The sequence below is a fragment of the Amphiura filiformis genome, chromosome 3 (genome assembly GCF_039555335.1).
Source record: "Amphiura filiformis chromosome 3, Afil_fr2py, whole genome shotgun sequence".
Classification (NCBI taxonomy): Eukaryota; Metazoa; Echinodermata; class Ophiuroidea; order Amphilepidida; family Amphiuridae; genus Amphiura; species Amphiura filiformis.
The window spans coordinates 64,190,087-64,214,320 of NC_092630.1; the positions used below are offsets into that span (position 1 = coordinate 64,190,087).

Genomic DNA, 24,234 nt, shown 5'->3' on the forward strand with positions numbered 1-24,234 from the left:
GTGATGAGGATCTGAGAAGAATATTCGTCTCAGATGAGGATGAACCACAACGAACCAACATTTGTTTTCCTTTGGAATGAATCCTCATCTTCGTGTGATAACCAGGTGTATGATTTTTTGAGTGTCCATCCGCACGCTATCGCATGCTCGCGGAGTAACATACTCAGTGCCCGCATCGGAAAGCATTTCAGCGCGACTAACACAATTAGGTCCATCTATCAGGTGCATCTATCAGACCAATATTTTCAACGCGCAGAGGCGCGACGTACTTAGCGGGCAGAGGGGGCCACAGCATCATCATCCCTATATCTTCATGTCAAAAATTGCTGTGATAGTACGGCGAGTCCACTCTTTCTTCAAAAGCTACGCCTACGCATGGCGATTTTGTTCGAGATAGGCCGAGCGACTCGGGCTAAGCATATCAATTACATGATATGAGATACCGCAGCGTTTCCATTCATACACGTTTATGCAATCTGTACTTGCTCAGTACCCAATACACTGGAAATGCAATACACTAGTATATAAGCAGGGATTGCTGTTTGCTGTGGATATATTTTACTGCATTTTCATTAAACTGTTTGAGAATATTATTTATGAAAAGAACAAAATGAAAGCCCATTCAGCTAAGACCACATTTTAGCGCCCAAAGTGCCAATTTTTGCACCATATCATAGTCATCCGATTATAGCTTCGATATGGCAAAAATTTTTGTGCACTTTAATTGTACCATATAAACTTATTTGGTCGCCAAAAGGTGCTGGATTCACAATACTTCAACCCCATACCCCAATGTCAAAAAGAAATCTACATACAGTTTATTACAATATTTGCATAGTTTTTACACAGAACTTGCACCAGACTCGTTGAAATATGAAATGTGTCCTAACAATCACACTATGCATGTAAAATTTATAGTGTGCATTGCACTCATTTTAATTTTCTTTCTTATTTAGTGTGGCTTCGCAAAAACATCTTATTACTTTAGCATGCATCAATTAATTATTTTCCTTTTGATATTACAGCTACAAAATTGACAGAAAATAACAGACCTAGCTACTGATATAAAAATGACAGTGTAGCAATGCAGAGAATTCATATTCCAAGGCCACTTTATCACCTGATTGGGAGCATAATGGATATTATACTACACCAGGGTGATGGAGTGGTCCAACTCCAAGGACTAACAAGGAAAAAGGTAAGGATAAGGAATAACTCTTCAAGTTCAAGTGTAAAGTATTCAGTAATTTGAATTTCTTGTTGTATTTTTTAGTTCCGATTGAAAATTTGAAGGAAAAAAGGCAAATAATTTCAGAGAACTATTTCATTTGACAATGTAGATGGTGCAATATATTTAGAAGACTTGACATCATCTTCTTCTGCTTCTTCCGGTTCTTTTGTCAAACCCATTACTAGTGCCAGACACTCAAGCTTATTTCACTTGTCTGTAGTACCATTTTGAAAATGTGTATAGGCGCTTCCATTGAACTACATGTGATACAAAGTTTGTTGGCACATATATGTAAATGTATATGAGCAGAAAATTTGAAGGAAAAAAGGCAAATAATTTCGGAGAACTATTTCATTTGACAATGTAGGTGGTGCAATATATTTAGAAGACTTGACATCATCTTCTTCTGCTTCTTCCGGTTCTTTTGTCAAACCCATTACTAGTGCCAGACACTCAAGCTTATTTCACTTGTCTGTTGTACCATTTTGAAAATGTGTATAGACGCTTCCATTGAACTACATGTGATACAAAGTTTGTTGGCACATATATGTAAATGTATATGAGCAGGTTACCTCTATCAAAAAATAGCACTATACAGCCACACCAAAGGTGGTAAAAGGCTGAAAGTTTTATATAAATTTGATGATTATAGATAAATCAGGTAATGATGATCAGAACTTTGATTTTTTTCTGTGTTAACTCTTGCTTAGGTCAATTGAAGATTATCCTTGATATGAGTGGAACATAAAAAATAGAACTGAGGTCATGAAAGGTCGAAGGTCAATTAAGGATCAAATGCAGCGTTGGACGCTAGACATTTTTATGTCTAGCATTATAATCTTGCAATACTTATTTTTTGTTACTTTTGCACTCGTCACTGTGTTAGTTTATATGGCATAAAATTGCTACGCATTTCCAAAATTGTGTACCAAAGTGATCAAAATTGAGTAGTATTTTGCTCCGCCATACAGGCTAGATGCTGGACAGTAATTACCCTTCTGGGGCTTAAAACTTGACCATAATAGATCATGGCAAACACCTAATTGTGAGTCATACATTGTTTTGTCAAATAACAAGAAGAGGTCATCAGAATCTAAGCCACCACATACATTCAAGCCACAGCAGAATTTTTTCTTTTGTTCGTGAATGTTTCCCATTCTGTTAACAGCCAATAACTCTTACAAGGGTAATAAAAGGTCAAACCAGAAAACCTAAATCAAAACAAGGGAATATACAACTAAAACACAACTACACAAGATAAGTAATATTTCAAGACCATACAAACAGCCGAGATCACATACAGAGAAGAAAACAAGATCACCAAATTGCGATTTAGCTTGGTTTAGTGATCTACAAGGAAAAAGTGGACCCAACTCAGAACAGTAAGTTTCTGTCATAAGATGATGCTATCTTCAGTAGATAGCACTAAATATCTGTCATAGGATGATGTTATCTTCAGTAGATAGCACTAAATTTTTATCATTTGATGATGCTATCTTCAGTAGATAGCACTGAATTTTTATCATTTGATGATGCTATCTTCAGTAGATAGCACTTAATTTCTGTGATAGGATGATGCTATCTTCAGTAGATAGCACTGAATTTTTATCATTTGATGATGCTATCTTCAGAAGATAGCACTAAATTTCTGCCATAGGATGATGCTATCTTCAGTAGATAGCATTGAATTTCTCTCATAGAATGATGCTCTCTTCAGTAGATAGTAACTTTCTATCATAGGATCATGCTATCTTCAGTAGATAGCACTACATTTCTATAATTGGATGATGCTATCGTTTGTAAATAGCGCTAAATATTTGTAATAGGATGATGCTATCTTCTGTAGACAGCACAAAATTCCTGTCATAGGATGATGCTGTCTTCTGTAGATAGCATTGAATCTGTCATAGAATGATGCTATCTTCAGTAGATAACATTGACTTTCTGTCATAAGATGATGCTATCTTCAGTAGATAGCACTAAATATCTGTCATAGGATGATGGTCTCTTCAGTAGATAACACACAATTTCTATCATTTGATGATGCTATCTTCAGTAGATAGAACTGAATTTATGTCATAAGATGATGCTATCTTCAGTAGATAGCACTAAATTTCTGTCATATGATAATGCTACCTTGAGTAGATATCACTAAATATTTGTCATATGATGATGCTATCTTCAGTAGATAGCACTAAATATTTGTAATAGGATGATGCTATCTGTAGATAGCAATAACTTTTTGTCATTGGATGATGCTGCCTTCAGTAAAGTACTATTTACGTTCGTAAATAGTACCTTCAAGCCGTAAATAGTTCTTCTGGATATTTACTATTTGCGGATAGCAGCATACCCACGTCGCAGTCCATAAAGCATAAAAATAACATTGAACGCCGACATTGACTAGGAGAATATTTTGTCACTGCCGTAAAACGACAACACAACATGGCAAAATTATCAGAGCGACACTGACATGGTAAGCTTAAAAACAAATACTGACAGTGCGAGATAAGTCTCGGACCGCCTAAGCTAAGGCCATGCATGCATGAAGGCAGCCGGCCTAGTATATCGTGCGTGCGTATGGAGGCCTATCCCGATGCATGATGGCCTTCGAGTTATTATGTAAATCTTTTTAGATATAAATCTATGAATGAAGACACAGTGGATTGTTTTAGTGGAATGAAGATACAACTTGAACAAATAAACACTGACAATGTCATGAGTAAGCTTAAGATACCACTCACATTAGAGAGCGAGTCCTTGAAGCGCCTAAACCGGCCTACCGTGCATAGGCCCTACCTAGGCCTATCTTGAAGCATGGTGGAGTTTTCATGTAGGCTAATCTTTTAACCAATCAATGAACAAAAAATCTATGAATGAAGGATATAAAAAAATATATATATACTGCCTTCATTGAGGTTCTGAATTAAAACTATGGTCCTCGCTGAGATCAATAGTACTATTTTCCTTCAGGGCTGCGCCTCAGGAAAATAGTACTATTGATCTCACCTCGGGCCCATAGTTTTAACCAGAACCTCTCATGGCAGTATATATTTGTATACTATCTTCAGTAGATAGCACTAAATTTCTGTCATATGATGATGTTATCTTCAGTAGATAGCACTAAATTTCTGTCAGGATCATGCTATCTTCAGAATATAGTACTACATTTTCTATCATTGGATGATGCTATTCTCAGTAGATAGCACTAAATATTTGTAATAGGATGATGCTATTTGTAATAGGATGATGCTATCTTCTGTAGATAGCACTAAATTTCTGTCATTGGATGATGCTGTCTTCAGTAGATAGCAATAAATATTTGTAATAGGATGATGCTATCTTCAGTAGATAGCACTGACTTTCTGTCATAATATTTGTAATAGGATGATGCTATCTTCAGTAGATAGCACTGACTTTCTGTCATAAGATGATGTTATCTTCAGTAGATAGCACTAAATATTTGTAATAGGATGATGCTATCTTCAGTAGATAGCACTGACTTTCTGTCATAATATTTGTAATAGGATGATGCTATCTTCAGTAGATAGCACTGACTTTCTGTCATAAGATGATGTTATCTTCAGTAGATAGCACTGACTTTCTGTCATAAGATGATGTTATCTTCAGTAGATAGCACTAAATATCTGCCATAGGATGATGCTATCTTTAGTAGATAGCACTGACTTTCTATCATTTGATGATGCTGTCTTCAGTAGATAGCACTGACTTTCTGTCATAAGATGATGTTATCTTCAGTAGATAGCACTAAATATATGTCATAGGATGATGCTATCTTTAGTAGATAGCACTGACTTTCTATCATTTGATGATGCTGTCTTCAGTAGATAGCACTATTTGTCATAGGATGATGCTATCTTCAGTAGATAGCACTGAATGTATGTCATAGAATGATTCTTTTTGCAGTAGATAGCACTAACATTCTGTCATAAGATGATGCCATCTTCAGTAGATAGCACTAAATATCTGTCATATGATCATGCTATCTTCAGTAGATAGCACTGACTTTCTGTCATAAGATGATGTTATCTTCAGTAAATAACATTGAATTTCTCTCATAGAATGATGCTCTCTTCAGTAGATAGCTCTAACTTTCTGTCATAGGATCATGCTATCTTCAGTAGATAGCACTACATTTCTATCATTGGATGATGCTATCGTCAGTAGATAGCACTAAGTATTTGTAATAGGATGATGCTATTTGTAATAGGATGATGCTATCTTCTGTAGATAGCACTAAATTTTTGTCATTGGATGATGCTGTCCTCAGTAAAGAGCATTGAATTTCTGTCATAGAATGATGCTATCTTGAGTAGATAACACTGACTTTCTGTCAAAAGGTGATGTTAACTTCAGTAGTTAGCACTATTTGTCATAGGATGATGCTATCTTCAGTAGATAACACTAAATTTGTATCATTTAATGATGCTATCTTCAGTAGATAGCACTAAATATTTGTCATAGGATGCTATCTTCAGTAGATATAACTGAATTTATGTCATAGAATGATGTTATATTCAGTAGATAGCACTAAATATTTGTCATAGGATGATGCTATCTTCATTAGATAGCACTACATTTCTATCATTGGATGATGCTATCGTCAGTAGATAGCACTAAGTATTTGTAATAGGATGATGCTATTTGTAATAGGATGATGCTATCTTCTGTAGATAGCACTAAATTTCTGTCATATGATGATGTTATCTTCAGTATATAGCACTAAATTTCTGTCATATGATGATGTTATCTTCAGTAGATAGCACTAAATTTCTGTCATATGATGATGTTACCTTCAGTAGATAGCACTAAATATTTGTAATAGGATGATGCTATCTTCAGTAGATAGCACTGACTTTCTGTCATAATATTTGTAATAGGATGATGCTATCTTCAGTAGATAGCACTGACTTTCTGTCATAAGATGATGTTATCTTCAGTAGATAGCACTGACTTTCTGTCATAAGATGATGTTATCTTCAGTAGATAGCACTAAATATCTGTCATAGTATTATGCTATCTTTAGTAGATAGCACTGACTTTCTATCATTTGATGATGCTGTCTTCAGTAGATAGCACTGACTTTCTGTCATAAGATGATGTTATCTTCAGTAGATAGCACTAAATATATGTCATAGATGATGCTATCTTTAGTAGATAGCACTGACTTTCTATCATTTGATGATGCTGTCTTCAGTAGATAGCACTATTTGTCATAGGATGATGCTATCTTCAGTAGATAGCACTGAATGTATGTCATAGAATGATTCTTTTTGCAGTAGATAGCACTAACTTTCTGTCATAAGATGATGCCATCTTCAGTAGATAGCACTAAATATCTGTCATATGATCATGCTATCTTCAGTAGATAGCACTGACTTTCTGTCATAAGATGATGTTATCTTCAGTAAATAACATTGAATTTCTCTCATAGAATGATGCTCTCTTCAGTAGATAGCTCTAACTTTCTGTCATAGGATCATGCTATCTTCAGTAGATAGCACTACATTTCTATTATTGGATGATGCTATCGTCAGTAGATAGCACTAAGTATTTGTAATAGGATGGTGCTATTTGTAATAGGATGATGCTATCTTCTGTAGATAGCACTAAATTTCTGTCATTGGATGATGCTGTCCTCAGTAAAGAGCATTGAATTTCTGTCATAGAATGATGCTATCTTGAGTAGATAACACTGACTTTCTGTCAAAAGGTGATGTTATCTTCAGTAGTTAGCACTATTTGTCATAGGATGATGCTATCTTCAGTAGATAACACTAAATTTGTATCATATAATGATGCTATCTTCAGTAGATAGCACTAAATATTTGTCATAAGATGATGCTATCTTCAGTAGATATAACTGAATTTATGTCATAGAATGATGTTATATTCAGTAGATAGCACTAAATATTTGTCATAGGATGATGCTATCTTCATTAGATAGCACTAAATTTCTGTCATAGGATAAAGCTATCTTGAGTAGATCTAAGTACTAAATATTTGTCATAGCATTGCATAGGGTCCCAGCAAACACAAAAACATTTTAAGAACGTTTTAAATAAGTTATATTTTGGCTTTTGGTTTAGGTAAAAACGTTTTAATAACATTAAAATGTCGGGTTATATAAAGGTCATGATAACGTTTTAAAACGTTTTGTATAAAAACACACTACAACAATATTTTTAATGTTTTCAAAAATGTTATTGTAAACTATTTTTGCAAACATTTTTGCCAAATATTTTGTCAATACTTAAATAACATTATGTTAAAATATTTGAACCCAGCAAACACAGAAATGTTCTTAAAATGTTTTTTTCAAAACCGTTTAATAACATTTAAATGTCGGGTTATATAAAGGTCATGAAAAAATATTTTGGGCAAACATTTTTCGCAAAATATTTTTTCAACCCCAAAATAACATTCTGTTTAGAATGTTTTGTATCAAGTTTTCAAGAATGTTTTTGGAATGTTATTAAAACGTTTTTATACCCTTTATATAACCCGACATTTAAAGGTTTTCTGTAAAACATTTTTGTTTGCTGAGCAGTAGATTATCAAAAATGTTTTTTAGGTTATGAAAACGTTTTATACTCTTAATATACCCTTTATATAACCCGACATTTAAACGTTTTTTGACAACCTTTTATAACCTTTTTTGCGAATGATGTCGAAAACGCGTTTTTGTGTTTGCTGGGGTGATACTATCTTCAGTAGATAGCACTAAATTTCTCTCATAGGACGATCCTATCTTCAGTAGATAGCACTAACTTTCTACCATAGAATTATTCTATCTGCAGTAAATTTTTGTCATAGGATGATGCTATCTTCATTAGATAGCACTAAATTTCTGTCATATGATGATGTTATCTTCAGTAGATAGCACTAAATATCTGTGAGAGGATGATGCTATCTTCAGTAGATAGCACTAAATTTCTATCATTTGATGATGAAATCTTCAGTAGATAGCACTAAATTTTCGTCATAGGATGATGCTATCTTCAGTAGATAGCACTAAATTTTTGTCATAGGATCATGCTATCTTCAGTAGATAACACTACATTTCTATCATTGGATGATGCTGTTGTCAGTAGATAGCACTAAATATTTGTAATAGGATGATGCTATCTTCTGTAGAGAGCACTGACTTTCTGTCATTGAATGATTCTGTCTGCAGTAGATATCACTGACTGTCTGTCATAAGATGATGCTATCTTCAGCAGATAGCAAAAAATATCCGTCATAGGATGATGCTATCTTCAGCAGATAGCACTACATTTCTATCATTGGATGATGCTATTTTCAGTAGATAGCACTGACTTTCGGTCATAAGATGATGTTATATCTTCAGTAGATATCACTAAATATCTGTCATAGGATGATGCTATCTTCAGTAGATAGCACTTCATTTCTATCATTTGATGATGCTGTCTTCAGTAGATAGCACTATTTGTCATAGGATGATGCTATTTTCAGTAGATAGCACTGAATGTATGTCATAGAATGATTCGATCTGCAGTAGATAGCACTAAATATCTGTCATAGGATGATGCTATCTTCAGTAGATAGCATTGAATTTCTCTTATAGAATGATGCTATCATCAGTAGATAGCACTAAATATTTTTAATAGGACCGGATGATGCTATCTTCTGTAGATAGAACTAAATTTCTGTCATTGGATGATGCTGTCTTCAGTAAAGACCATTGAATTTCTGTCATAGAATGATGCTATCTTGAGTAGATAACACTGACTTTCCGTCATAAGATGATGCTATCTTCAGTAGTTAGCACTAAATATTTGTCATAGGATCAGGATGCTATCTTCAGTAGATAACACTAAATTTCTATTATTTAATGATGCTATCTTCGGTAGATAGCACTAAATATTTGTCATAGGATGATGCTATCTTCAGTAGATATAACTTTATTTATGTCATAGAATGAAGCTATATTCAGTAGCACTAACTTTCTGTCACAGGATACTATCTTCAGTAGATAACACTAAATATTTGTCATAGGATGATGCTATCTTCATTAGATAGCACTAAATTTCTGTCGTAGGATAATGCTATCTTGAGTAGATAGCACTAAATATTTGCCATAGCATCATCCTATGACAAATAGTGCTAACTACTGAAGATAACATCACCTTTTGACAGAAAGTCAGTGTTATCTACTCAAGATAGCATCATTCTATGACAGAAATTCAATGCTCTTTACTAAGGACAGCATCATCCAATGACAGAAATTTAGTGCTATCTACAGAAGATAGCATCATCCTATTACAAATAGCATCATCCTATTACAAATATTTAGTGCTATCTACTGACGATAGCATCATCCAATGATAGAAATGTAGTGCTATCTACTGAAGATCCTATGACAGAAAGTTAGTGCTATCTACTGAAGAGAGCATCATTCTATGAGAGAAATTCAACGCTATCTACTGAAGATAGCATCATCCTATGACGGATATTTAGTGCTATCTACTGAAGATAACATCATCTTATGACAGAACGTCAGTGCTATCTACTGAAGATAGCATGATCATATGACAGATATTTAGTGATATCTACTGAAGATAGTATCATCTTATGACAGAAAGTCAGTGCTATCTACTGAAGATAGCATTATCATATGACAGAATGTTAGTGCTATCTACTGCATATAGAATCATTCTATGACATACATTCAGTGCTATCTACTGAAGATAGCATCATCCAGGATGATGCTATCTTCAGTATAGATAGCACTAAATATCTGTCATAAAATGATGCTATCATCAGTAGATAGCACTACATTTCTATCATCGGATGATGCTATCTTCAGTAGATAGCACTAAATGTATATTATAGAATGATGCTATCTGCTGAAGTTTTAACCCTATTCTATTACCCCCATCAATTTTGTTCCATATGGCACGAAATGGCTTAATATACATGTATAAAAATATTTACACAAATAAGGTCTTATCTTTTGAACAGTTTTGATAGTTTTCCAAATCCCTATCAATAAAAAACCTTTTTTCCTAATATAGCTACCATTTACACATCTTAAAATGGTTGAAAATGTTGGAAACTTGCATATTTTAACCAAATTTTGACCTAAAAATAGCCCAAAAAAGCACTAAATTTCTGTTGTAAGATAATGCTATCTTGAGTAGATAGCACTAAATATTTGTCATAGCATCATCCTATGACAAATAGTGCTAACTACTGAAGATAACATCACCTTATGACGGAAAGTCAGTGTTATCTACTCAATGATAGAAATGTAGTGCTATCTACTGAAGATAGCATGATCCTATGACAGAAAGTTAGAGCTATCTACTGAAGAGAGCATCATTCTATGAGAGAAATTCAGTGCAATCTACTGAAGATAGCATCATCCTATGACAGATATTTAGTGCTATCTACTGAAGATAGCATCATCCTATGACAGAAAGTCAGTGCTATCTACTGAAGATAGCATGATCATATGACAGATATTTAGTGATATCTACTGAAGATAGTATCATCTTATGACAGAAAGTCAGTGCTATCTACTGAAGATAGCATGATCATATGACAGAATGTTAGTGCTATCTACTGCAGATAAAATCATTCTATGACATACATTCAGTGTTATATACTTCATTAATATATTCTTGTTCATTGATTGGTTAAAAGTGGATCACATGACCAAAAATAGTTCTACCATCAGTACTCCTATCCGTAAATAGTACCTCTAAGCCGTAAATAGTATTTTCAATGTCCCGGATGAGCCGTAAATAGTACCTCCAAGCCGTAAATAGTACTTTTGACCATGCCTTCCGAGTGCCCGCATTCGATGCGTCGGAACAGTTCACGCGCGCGAAACTGCCATAGCGTGGTTTCGCGCTGCTGTAATTGGTTAGTCCGATTTTAGCCTGTTCGATTTTTTTGAAGGGCAAAAATAGGTTGTGCTTAAATTGGTCGTGCTGTTCACTCAGGATAGAAGCTGGAGAGTAAAAACGTCAAATAATTTTCTTTTAACCAATCAATGAACAAAGAACATAATAATGAAGTATATAAAACAAATATATACTGCCTTTACTCGAAGTTCTGGTTAAAACTATGGTCCCTCGGTGAGATCAATTCGTACTATTTTCCTTCGGTGCTGCGCCCCTCAGGAAAATAGTACTATTGATCTCACCTCGGGCCCATAGTTTTAACCAGAACCTCTCATGGCAGTATATATTTGTATACTATCTACTGAAGATAGCATCATCCAGGATGATGCTATCTTCAGTAGATAGCACTAAATATCTGTCATAAAATGATGCTATCATTAGTAGATAGCACTACACTTCTATCATCGGATGATGCTATCTTCAGTATATAGCACTAAATGTCTATTATAGAATGATGCTATCTGCTAGAGGGTTTTAAGATGATTTAACCCTATTCTATTACTCCCATCAATTTTGTTCCATATGGCACGAAATGGCTTAATATGCATGTATAAAAATATTTACACAAATAAGGTCTTATCTTTTGAACAGTTTTGATAGTTTTCCAAATCCCTATCAATAAAATACCTTTTTTCCTAATATAGCTACCATTTACACATCTTAAAATGGTTGAAAATGTTGGAAACTTGCATATTTTAACCAAATTTTGACCGAAAAATAGCCCAAAATGTGCATAAACTTCTTAAATAAAGTCCAAAGTAGCTCGGATATATTTTTATTTTTTTTCATCATATTTGGCTATGAGCTCATTAATTATTCATGAGATAATTTGCATAAAATTTACATAATTAATTATTTAATTTGTTTTTTCTAAAAGCTTAAAGTCCAAGCTTGCCAATGGTATGTCACTTCTTGTTTTTTACCTACTACGCAGTAGTTAGTATGATACCTCCACACCACTCAAATATGCCAATTTTGTGGTGGTAATAGAATAGGGTTAAGAAATAACACTCAAAACCGTGAAAAAAGATGAAGATTTTTTTTATCAAAATCTGAATCTTAAATTTGTTATGGCTGCTAAGTTCAGTATCTTAACTAGTCACCCATCTGGCCTTCATTTTAGATGGGGAGTTTGCTCCTTGGACTGGCAAAATGAATGCATTTGACAGATGCTACATTATAATTGTGCCCATCCACCACAAACTGGTCGTAAAGTCAGCATTTTCCATTTTGAGATACAATCAAAAACAGTAAGTGGATTTCTATGTGAAATATATAGGAATTTGACCTTTGATGAACCGTAACTTCACTTCCAAATGTCAGATAAAGCTGGTTGAGGTGTCATTTTAAAGCTGCAAGTGCATTCTGTCAAAATCTGCAATAAACAGAAAATGATCTAGAGCTGACTTTTTGTGGTGGATGGTCACAATTGTAGGTGTTGAGAAAGGCTGTTGACCTTTTTAATAGACCAGATTTGCAATCTTTGAACCCCCAATGAGCTATAGAAGTCTGATAAATGTTTTAAAGGTCAAATTAGGGCAGGCTATTTTATTCAAATGACGGCCAAACCTCAATTTCTAGAGAAGACCCTTGCTATACTGATTGCTGAGTTCAGTTGTTATCTACTTAAGACAAAATATAATACATCTACAATTATATATAATCTTGTTTCATTTCCAAATCATTTCTGCATCACAATATGGTCAAATGCCTCCTTGGAATACTTAGGTAAAATATTGGACAGGCAGGCAAGAGTCATTTGTGATCAGCTTCTTCTCCTAGTGTCTTTTCATTTGCCTCTTAATAAATAAATTAACAGTCTACCTATGTATAAATCAAATTTTCTACTTAATGCAAACCGCAATTAACTCATGCAAAAAAAATCACAATCATGCCTCTCAAAGACCCATTAATTTTGAATGTCATACATCTATGCAGAATATTTTCCACAGAATGATTGCAATGATTTTTGTATTACACGTACAAGACTATTTTTCTTTCTACAGGAGATATTACAAAAATGTGAAATTACTATTGATTTTCTGCTATCTTTCACCAGGTAATAACAGAGAAATCAATGCTACCAGCACAGGGAAGGTTTTCAAATATAGGAATGTCATATTGCACAGGTAAGAATATACCACAGTGATGTGAGGCTGGTGGAAGTCCACCCCTCCAAAAAGTGGAATGTGCCATATGTAAGTGAACTGTGCTACCGATGTGGTAGTTAGTAGTCATGGTAGTAGCATCTTTTCTTACTCTCTATCGGTCCTGGCACTTGCTCTAAGTGGAGGGGAAGTGATTTGTCAAGAATGTCAGTACTAAGCAGGAAGTTTTAATCTCATAGTCACCCCGACTGAAAAAATGGAGTATGCCATGCCTTATGGGTAGTAAATCTTTACATTCCACCAGTGGTAGATGCTACAGCAGGTTGTGAGCTAGAAATCCTCTAGGGGTATGTTTTACATTTGCCATACAATTATCAAGTAAATAGCTGATATGTTGCCTCCAAGCGTGTCAGATTATCTACTATGTTACCTTTTACACCATACCACGAGTGATGTATGCCAGCCAGGCAGGCAAGCATTGTATGTTGATAGACATTTCACTATGATGTACATACATATTACAAACCAAAGTGCTACTGTGTGCCAATGACACCTTTTGCCTTTTGCAGACTCTTGACATAAGTTGTGACTCTCCCGTTTAATCCGTTTTCTCACCGCTACAATGCATGATGAGTGAAAAATCTCAGCCAGCTATTATCTCTCGTAATTGGACGCTACCATTGGCATTTTTTACGGATGGTATCATAGTGTTTTTTGTTATTGGACCCAGCGTCGTTGCAGCATGGCGCGGAACATGGTCTCTGATGGATATCTACCTGCTTCCAGAATCACTGGCACAAAGTGCATGGACATCATTCATTGGAGGATTAGGGGTCATTTTTATACTGAATTTCTTGCAACATCCACTATTAGCTCTTACAGAAATAGAATTAAGGATACCTATTAATGACTATCGTGTGATAAGTAGAGTACATTCTTTTGTCTTAGGATTGGCTGTTATCAACATGTGGAGAGGCCTGTGGACTATACAAGATATTTACTTAACTAAAGATTTACACAATGTTTTTCATTGTGGCCTTATTGGGCTTTTATTACTATGGTCTTGCAGAGCAATCAAAAATGCAAGTTTTCCTCCTCTAGGAATAGCCCGAGACAGTAAAGAAGGCCTTTTTAAATTTGTTACTCGTTTACGAACAGACAACAATATGTTGACTTGTAACTGGTCTGAGATAAGCTACTATCTGATTGATGTGTTTTTAACTTATGCAGTTATACATTCTTTAGTTGTGCTATTTTGGAGAAGTGTGTGGTTATTAACAGATGCTATGTTGTTTCCTAATGACAAGAAATTCTCTGCTACTGCCTCTATAATGATAGGTTATAGTATTTACCTTATCTACATTCCACTGCAATTTCCAGCAGCTCTAGTAGCCAAAAGTATCAGCAGCTCTTCGATACGTATAGCTTTTGAAGATTTCTACCATTTTGTGCTTCATATGGGTTTAGTGAATGCATGGAGAGGGACTTGGATGCTTTATGATATTTTTGTATTCCCGGGCAATGAGAACAAAATTTTGAGTGCCAGTGTGACTTGTGGGGCTGGTGTATTAGTGTTGTACCTTATTGATACTGCTAGAAGCATTGGTTGTGTCGGATGTGCAATAGATGCAGGAGAAGAAGATGGAGCTAGTGTGTATCTAGAACATTATCTACATATTGTTGTAAGTATTGCTGGAGGGTAATTTGGCAACCATTTTATATTTAACTGATTTTTCATTGCTATGTAATTAATCTGTTTGGTTATTTAATGTTTTAACATAATATAGTGCAGAGTTTATAAGAAATTGATGTGCTTTGATGGAAAATGAATAGACTCATGTATTGCAGAAAGGTGGATGACATAATCCAGCATATGTGACACGATCAAGGGAAATGAGTCGGATGTGGCTAATATTGATGTTGAGATATTGGCAAAGAAAGTGTTAAAATTCTTTTGTTTTATATTGTTTTCAGTGGTTGATAAATTGACGTAACTTCGTAAAGTAAAGTCGTATCAACATAAGGTTTTTAGTTTCTGAAAGCTCTAAATATCCTCTATAGTAAAATATGTAAAACTCATTTTTGACCAGGGTCGACATGTGACTCATTCCCCTTGATCATGTCACATATGTGCTCATAATACTCACCCTGTATGTATAACCCCAACTTCAATAACCTTAACTGAAATTAATTCCAAAACATTTACCATAATAAATATTGCGTATGTTACATAATCAAAATACATCAGCACTATTTGAATGACTAAGGTATATGTTTGCCATCAAAAGTAAATTTCATCAATTGTTTTTTAATATATTTTATTCATCACTCATATATACAGTAAAATATCTGTATTTCTATTTTCCCCTGGTCAATGGTTTCAGAATAATTTGATTGTATTTCACCATAATGGGCAAATGACCTGTGTAGATATAGTCTGTAGCCAATGCCATGGGTTCATTACAGGTAGGCACTGACCTTTTCACAAATGACTGTCTTCTATTGAATTCCTGCCAAAACTAAATGAGACCTATTCTCACAAAATGAGCAGAAAGTTACCAGGGAAGAAAAGAAGATATGGTTCTCTGAACTTGCTAAAAAAGAATTTAAAAAAAAAATCTTCTTTGAAATATTGAGTTTTGAATATCATTCAGTGAGGGAGCAATCCTGGAAAGTTATATTACTTTTTTTATACCATTTTGAGATTACGCCACTAAATCAGGTCCAACCCTATCTGATTGAAGAAATAACAACCAGTGTTTTTATTCGCTGACCATACCTCGGACATTTTAATGGAAAAAAAAGTTAAAAATGAAGGCTGGTGTGACAATTTTTGGTGATAGCTGTGCTCTGTGGATGTTTTTCTTATCATCCAAGCATAAAATAATAAAAAATATTACAATTCTAACATTTTAGGAAGGTTTTTTTGGTTCCATCCACCAAATGATGTCACAGCATAGAGGTGCTGAGCTTTGGTATGGTTTACATCATGTTCAATGCACCACTGCGAAAAATCAAGCAACTACCAAAAGAATGGTGGTTTTAGGGTAAAATATATCACAAACTTTTAGAAAAAATTTATTTTGAGTTCCCTAGCACGTTTTAACCAGGAGAAAATGATGATTTCTTAGGAAAGAATAAGAACTTGATTTAGTAGTGTGATCAGTTTTAAAGCTTATGATCCAAAGATAATAAATCTGGCCATAACTCAAAAATGATAATTTGCAACTTTCCTCTAATTTTGTGAGAACAGGTCTCAGATAGGATTGTTACAAAGTTGAACATGTAGGTCGCTGACTAACTAACTGTTTTTCCTTTGTGGCCAGTGGCTACTGATGTTATCTACATTGTGTATAGCACTGGTTCAAACCAGCATATATATATTCATTTATATTGTTTAAACATGTCAAAGGGCAATTATTTTTCATTTGTTATTATCAAACAAAATGATTTTAGATGTTGGTCAAATTGTTTTTGAGATACATGATTAACATATGGGAGCCAACATTATCCATAAGTAAAATATTTGACACCAGTCTAGAGTCTTGACATTAACTCTGATCCCAACCCAGGCCAACACCTCAATTAAAATAAAACATCATCTCCGTATGGCACAAACCCCTCAAGTTCCACTTCAGTGAACTCAAGCGTTTCAGCTGTTCCACCAACCATCGCCTGCTGACATGGAATATTGCAAGGTGTCCATGTGGTCATAACCTCCCAAATTAATCAAATTAAAACATACAGGTAGATTTTCTGACATCCTAACTTTCTTCCGGGCTTTCTTCAACCTATGTGTGGATGTCGTATACACTTCCATTCATGTTTTGCTTGGTCTCATGCTAATCTCACTCCAGTTGTTTGTTTTCATCATGCTTGCATCCATTCTCTCAGTCAGAGTTGTTCCATCTATCACACTTACTCATTTTCGCCAGCCCATTCGGGGCTGGTACCTGTTTCAGGTTTGGGGTCAGTTTACTCAAGAGATTATATTTTAGTGGTATTGGAATGATTTTTTTTTAAAACTTTTTGTGGTTAAATTTTTTTTTAAATATTTTAATTCGATTTGTTAGGAAAAGTAAGTATGTTTTGCCGTTTCAACGAACTAAAACAGTGAGTATTACCAAAGTTATGTTTGAACTAATTAATTATGACTTTAAAAGTTTAAAGGCCTAAATGTAACAATAATAGTTAATATATATAGCATCATATGGTCAGCAGAAGAAAATCTGACATCACCTATGATGTCATATCAGTGTCCTTGACCGGGGTCCTTACTCCTTGACCACTGAACAGCGTGATATCATGTTGATAACAGATCTATAGAATCAAAATCTTTCATCATATCCCGGATCATATCACAGATTCTCAACAATCTGTGATCATATGGACCATATTGATGTGAAAGTAGTTATCTATCATATCCTGTGTCGTTTTATGGATAAAAATGACTCAAAATGTTATTGATGAAATGGTTGCTATCATAAACATCAGTTTTGTCTTTTCAACGGGAAAAATCCGATGCAAAATAAAGTTTTTAGGGCCTAGCTATAATATGGGCATAATTTATGCATATAGTATTGAACAATGTACCCCATTTGACATGCACTTATAGATAAATAAATTGTCTTACTTTAATAATTTAATAACTTCTTTATTATAAATAAAATGACACATAACTATTTGATTCATAAAATTACATTCAACAAAATGATTGAAGAGAAAACACACAAGGCACTAGGCAGACTGTTATAGAATGGAGTATGTAAGATGCCATGTCCATAGCTTCGCAGAGGAGTTTCCGACTAGCAATCAATATGATCAGCACATTCAGAAAAACACAGTTTAAGAGTGAAGATTGTAGTGAGTAACCAGTCCTTTATAAATGTGCTGGCCACTATCTATTATAATATAGTAGGCTTAAACTATACATTGCTAATTAATTAAGTTATTTTAAAATAAAATGTACATGTAAGTTAACTCAAACCGCAGTGTATATATCGAAAGCAGTGAAATCGGACATTCCTAAGCGAAGATATTGAGTTCGTAAGTTCTGGTATTACAAAATTGGAAATTGAGATATCGTGGGTAAAAAGCTGAAAAGACAAAAAAAAAACAACGACAACAACAACAACAACAACAACAAAACAAACAGACCAGAACAATTTGTGGTACATGTAATGAATTAAAAGAGTTGACATGAGATTAGGAATTAATGTTTTCTGCTGTTTCAGTGTGCATGTTCTCATCGTTGATGGTTTGGTGGACTGTCATGTAGATGTAAGCGTGATCCTAAAAATGCCTTTCACATTGACCAAAACTAATTACAAGACCTCTTCTACATTGAGGCTGGCTTTCCCTTTTAAAGGGAATTTTTATCACATCTGTGTCAAAGGGATACCTGCTCAAAGTACCCATTGGTTTGTACAGTTCTAGTAAGTTTACCCTGCATAGAAATTACCAATTTGCTTCTTCTTTTGTAATTATTGGAAGTTGATTCCCCTGATAAAAATCAAAGTTTTGGAATTGTTTCACAAACAGTCACACATAATAATGCCATCTTTTGTGATTGAGTTCAGCATCCCCTTCAAGTTGGAGGGTGTGAGATGGAACTGCAATGAAACGAGCTAGCGCAAGTGACATAATGCCGACTGAGAGAATTGTACATCTGTGCCTAGGATAAGAATATTGAAGACAATCTGAATGTAGTCGGTATTGATTCAGGAGTCAATGCATTTTATACAGCTGTTGGATAATGGTGTGGCACTGTAAGTTACTCAAATCCTCCAGTAAATGTGTTTGAGTCTTGACAGGATCAAGTTTCACATTTTCATTTTCTGATTTGAAACCAGTATTTGTTTGTGTGTGAACCTTGCTCCTCTCAATTGCAGAAAAATATAGCACTTACTCTTTTGGATTAAAAAATATTATCCTGTTTTGAAAAATGAAACATAGCTAAATCTTAATGCTTTAGTTAGTTGTAACTAGCAATAAAAGTCCAATTTCAATAGACATGCAATTTGAGGGAATTGGCAAAAACATGTCATTTTGCATGATTTCTTACAATTTCAGTCACAAATTTCAAATTCTAAGCATTCGAAATTTGGAGTATAGGCTAGGAGTTTGTTCATAAATTTAATATTTGCCACTGAGCAAAATCAGTTGGAAGTCAGAAATATTGATTTTGAGATATAGCCAAACAAAGGAAGAACTGGTTGTCCAAATTCAATGGGGTTTTCTGCAAAATGTAGCTTTGCAAATAGCAAGTAGCAATTGCTTTATCACACCCGTTTTTATTTTGGATAATTGGTTATAAAAGATATTAGAAAATGTGTTTTCCAAAAATTAGAATGCACACCCTGAGATTAGATTTAGTGCAAGTATTTGAGCATTATTGTCACATTATATGGGAAACACCATACAAATGCATTGTTCTTTACCCTTATTTCCAAAAATTGGATAAATATTAAAATTAAGTTGACTTAAAATGTAACCAGTTGGAGCAGTATATGAACTGAACCAACCTTCTCCACAGCCCTATTTCTTATATCCTTGAACTTTAACAATGGTTGAATATTTCACTTGATAATTACACAGACATCTCTGGGATTCATTTTGTAGGCACCATATAGCTTGAATGCAATAAGAAACTATTATTCAATAATTTTCTGCATTTTAAACTTAGCAATCAAATCACTGATTGAGCTTTAGTATTATTGTGAAATTTGCAGAAATCATTTTCGATTATATTAAGGGATCTGGAATGAGCGTTTTTAGCGTTTCAATAGTATTTTTTGTGGGATATGAGAGCACATCAGACATATCGAATTGCATTCTGAATACGAAGAATGTCTTTCTGATATCAAATAATTTTCATTTTTTGAAATTCACGATATAATACACAATTATTAAAATGTGATATTTTTCACATTTTTGATATATAACAGTCCTCGAAGTAAATTTTATAAATCTAATGATATATTCTTAAAGTGTATGTAGCTGGGAGGAAAAGTCGACCTAATTTTTTTTTGGGTGTTTTGGGGAAAAAACCCATATCTTCAATACGAAAGGTTAAAATTTTCAATTGATCGTTGGCTTTTCATCCCACCTACATACACTTTAAGTATAAATCATAAGATTTATAAAGTTAGTCATTTGCCATAAAATGTGTATTACAAATGTCCAAATGTTCATACCCCATCCCTTAAAAATTTCATTTGAATGAAAACAGCTGCGAAAAGTGTGATGATTGTCTGCATACAGGTTTTGGCAGCAAGCGCGGATCCCAGGGAGTACTCAAGTTTGGTTTAGGTAGTGGTGTGCTGCTGAGAATTTGAAAGTGGACCCACGATATACCAAAATTCAAAATTTTCTGCTATATTTAATACAAATTGTCTTAATTTTTGCAACTTTTCCCCCAAATTTCTTCAAAATTTCAAAAATTTTGGCTACATTGAGACAAAATTGAGCTATTTACCAAAAAAAATGAAAACATTTTGAAAAAAGACCCATCCATATATCAAAATTCAAAATTGGCCTAGAAAAGGGGATCATTGATATACCAAAAGGCTACCCAAGTTTGTGTCACATCCCTGTATGGTCATTTGTACTGAGTACCCCCTGGGGCACAGATACAGGTGAGCCCGGTGGGGTGGCCTGTTGGACCAAAACAAAAAAGGAGAAAGGGGGAAATGAGAGAAAGGGACAAAAAGACAAGAGAAAACATATTGCACAAATGGCTTCAATTGGACGACCAATTTTCGGCTTTTTCAAACGAAAATTAAACACAATTAATAGTGCCAAAATGGTCTACCCAATGGATTCAACTGGGCCATCATTTTGCAAAGGTTTTTCACTTCTGAGAGGGGCACATCCCCCTCGGATAACCCCTGCATCACACAAGCACAACACGATGGTCGCTTCCCAGCCATATTTTACATTTTCAATTTGTTTGTTTTTCAAATTGGCCCCCTGGCTGCTCTAGATCTGCCACTGGTTGGAAACATGTTCATTCAAATGAAGTTTGACTATAAATGCTACAATCAAGTACCTGCATACAAACATGTACATAGTCACTCTATTAGGCTTTAATTAAAAACAACCAAGTTTGTTTCTTGTAAGCCACACATTTTGTTTTGGAGCAATTTTACCGCGTTTTGTATTTTTTTTAAACCCCAATATTTTCAAGCAAATATGAAGTTACAAAATTTGTCAAAAGATTTTTTTTCTTGTACAGAAAAATCAATAAATCCTGTGGAAATCAATTTATAATTTTCCAAAAACTTACAATTTTCAATTCATATTTAACCTACTCTGCACTGATTTGACATTAAATATTTGTTATTTAAGGCATATGTTACTATAAATTCTGAGTGACCGTAACAATAAAAAATATATAGATAAGAAAACAATTTTCGCATTTTGGTATTCAGGCCACTAATAGGAAACAAACTTGTTTTTTTTTTTTTTACGATGTAATTTTAGGAAGAGGCAACATCATTCCAAATGCCAATCATGTTGTTTAGCCAACTATAAAACTAGGGTAGAGAGAATCACAAGAAACTAACCATTTTGGGTCGATTGTCAGGGTTGATAGGTAAACACATGATTGGATAAGGAATTGATTATTCTTGGCTCAATGTTGTTGGCACAGGGACTCACCAGCTGCTGTTCACTTGACACATTTTATGATCAGTAAATGTAATGTTAATTTTTTTTAATTAAAATTCCATAATGTAGTGACAGTATAGCAATTTATTCCAAAATTGGACTTTCATCAATTTTGCATTATTTGCTAAGGACAATTTATCTGTTAAACTGACATAATATAACCTTATTTTCAGGCACCCGTCAAAGGAATATTTCAAAGGAATATTTCAATTCCTTTTTTGTATTTATGTTTTGATTAGGTGTGAAAAAGAAAATTGTAGCCAAGGAAAGGGAAAGACAGAGATCAAAGTGGGAACCAAATGGGGGCATAGAGAAGTAGATAAAACAGGGGATGTGAATGAATGCGAGAGAGAGAGGGGGGAGAGAGAACAAGACAAAATGCGAGAGAGAATAAGCGAGAGAAGACAGTTGCATGAAATTCATGTAGCAATTTGTATATTTAGCATATTCAATTGTTGGGGTGAAATTAAATTTCTAATAATATTTATCAGAATTTTTTCACCATCACCACTTTGTATCAGTCAGCAGTGACACCTATAAAATGTTTACATCTAGGAAAATAATATGATATGAATCAAATATCAGAATGCAATCATCAAATATGTATGATTCCAATAGTATGGCCTCATGCACTGCATAATTATTTGGTTATAGTTATGCAAGATAAAGGCTTAATGTGTTCTTACCTTGCATATAATCTATAGTTTGATCATGAACATTTTAGAGAAGTAGTCATTTTAGTTTTGTGTGTGTTGTTGTTGATCGGTGTTGTTTTTGCTTGTTTGTTTAAGCATTAAACATTATCAGTGAACTCCTGAGAAACTAGCACCCAATAAAGATAAATGTTATGGGTTTACTTAATTTTACAATTTGAGTTTGACACACTATATACAGCAAATGATGAGAGAATTACACACTAGTCTGTATATATTCTTTGAGGCAGTAAAGTAAAATCAAATTTTGTGATTTACTCAAAAACTACTCATTTTTGTAAAAATCTGTTATGCTAGTTGGATTTCTTGCATCATTTCCTTTCTAAAAATACGGTATTAGAGTTACATTATCACATTTAGTAGTCAAAATGATAAAAAATTAGGAGTAGAAAACATTATTTTAAATCTGTTCTGGCAGACTAATCACACAAATCATGTATTTATGTAAAACCCCAAGAATTGAGTTTTAAAGGGCTTAGAAATCACAGAATTGGGTAACAAATTTAAATGTGCAAAAAACTGGCCTTTTTCGATCTAAGTTAAAAAAAATAACTTATATTAAATAGTTGAAGGATCTTCTTATAATCATTGCACAGTCTCATTGCTCTGTCTAGTGCAGAGAATTATAAGTGATTTCCGAGAGGCTTTTTGCACATGATTTAAAGCGGCATAATGGTATAGTGTGAACCCTTCAGGTTGAAGTGAATGTGTATAATTTCTACTGCATGCAGTCTATGGGTCTGTCTATAAAGTGTTAAAGACATCACTGTATCCTGGATGTAACAATGTTTTATTGAAATTGAATGTATAATTTGCCTGAAAATGTGGAGCATTATTCTTAGAGGTCAAATTTATAAAATCACTTACAGACAAGAAACATAATGGCAAAATGGTCCATGTTATATGACAGATAGTGCAAACTGTTGGCATACTCTCTTGATGTAAAAGAATGAAAAACTCACTCTCCAAAAGAGTGAGAAGAGTGGAAATTACTCCAAAAGAGTGAAAACCACTCTTTTAAGGTATGATAGAAGAGACATTATTCGAAAAAAAATTAATGACCCTCATGATAGTCACTCTTTTATGAGTGATTTTCACCTTTTTTTTAGTGATTTTCACTCTTTTGGAGATTGAGTTCTTCACTCTCTTACATTTTCCACTACTTGCTTTATATTGCTAACCAATTGAGTCAAATAAACATCTTATAAAGCTCATGAAAGTTGATGTTGAGTTTCCCATTACATCATTTGCTGAGCGATTAGGTGACTTTTCCATTAGTCATTATTTTTTCACCATTCATTATTTAACACATAATAATTGGGTTTACCAACAAAACATCGATGGCAAGAAAATTACAAGTCAACATACTATAGTTTATTCAGGAGGTATTTGTTTGCACCAGACACTGTCAAAAGTACACAAAAAAGACTAAAATGTTCCAAGTTTTCAATAAAATGGCGAAATAATGAATTATTTTAGTAAATTGACTTTCTGATGTAGCATAAAAAGGTGACATGCGTGGGCGACAGTAAACTCACTATCAACATTCATTAGCCTCA

General features: G+C 34.0%; 1 protein-coding gene across 3 annotated transcripts in view; it reads left to right on the plus strand.

The window, feature by feature from the left end:
• The first annotated feature begins 869 nt into the window (after window positions 1–869).
• Window positions 870–24,234, plus strand: part of LOC140148949 (uncharacterized) — a 49,067-nt gene continuing 25,702 nt past the window's right edge. The window contains exons 1-2 of one of the 3 annotated variants that reach the window (XR_011858541.1): window positions 870–1,198; window positions 13,244–13,313. Coding sequence is in view for 1 of the 3 variants with exons in the window: in XM_072171062.1 (XP_072027163.1) it covers window positions 13,919–14,974 (1,056 nt within the window). In the remaining 2 variants the exon portion in view is untranslated. Of the gene's footprint in view, window positions 1,199–13,243; window positions 13,314–13,461; window positions 14,975–24,234 lie in introns of those variants that run through there. The other 2 variants (XR_011858542.1, XM_072171062.1) reach the window with 2 other exon arrangements.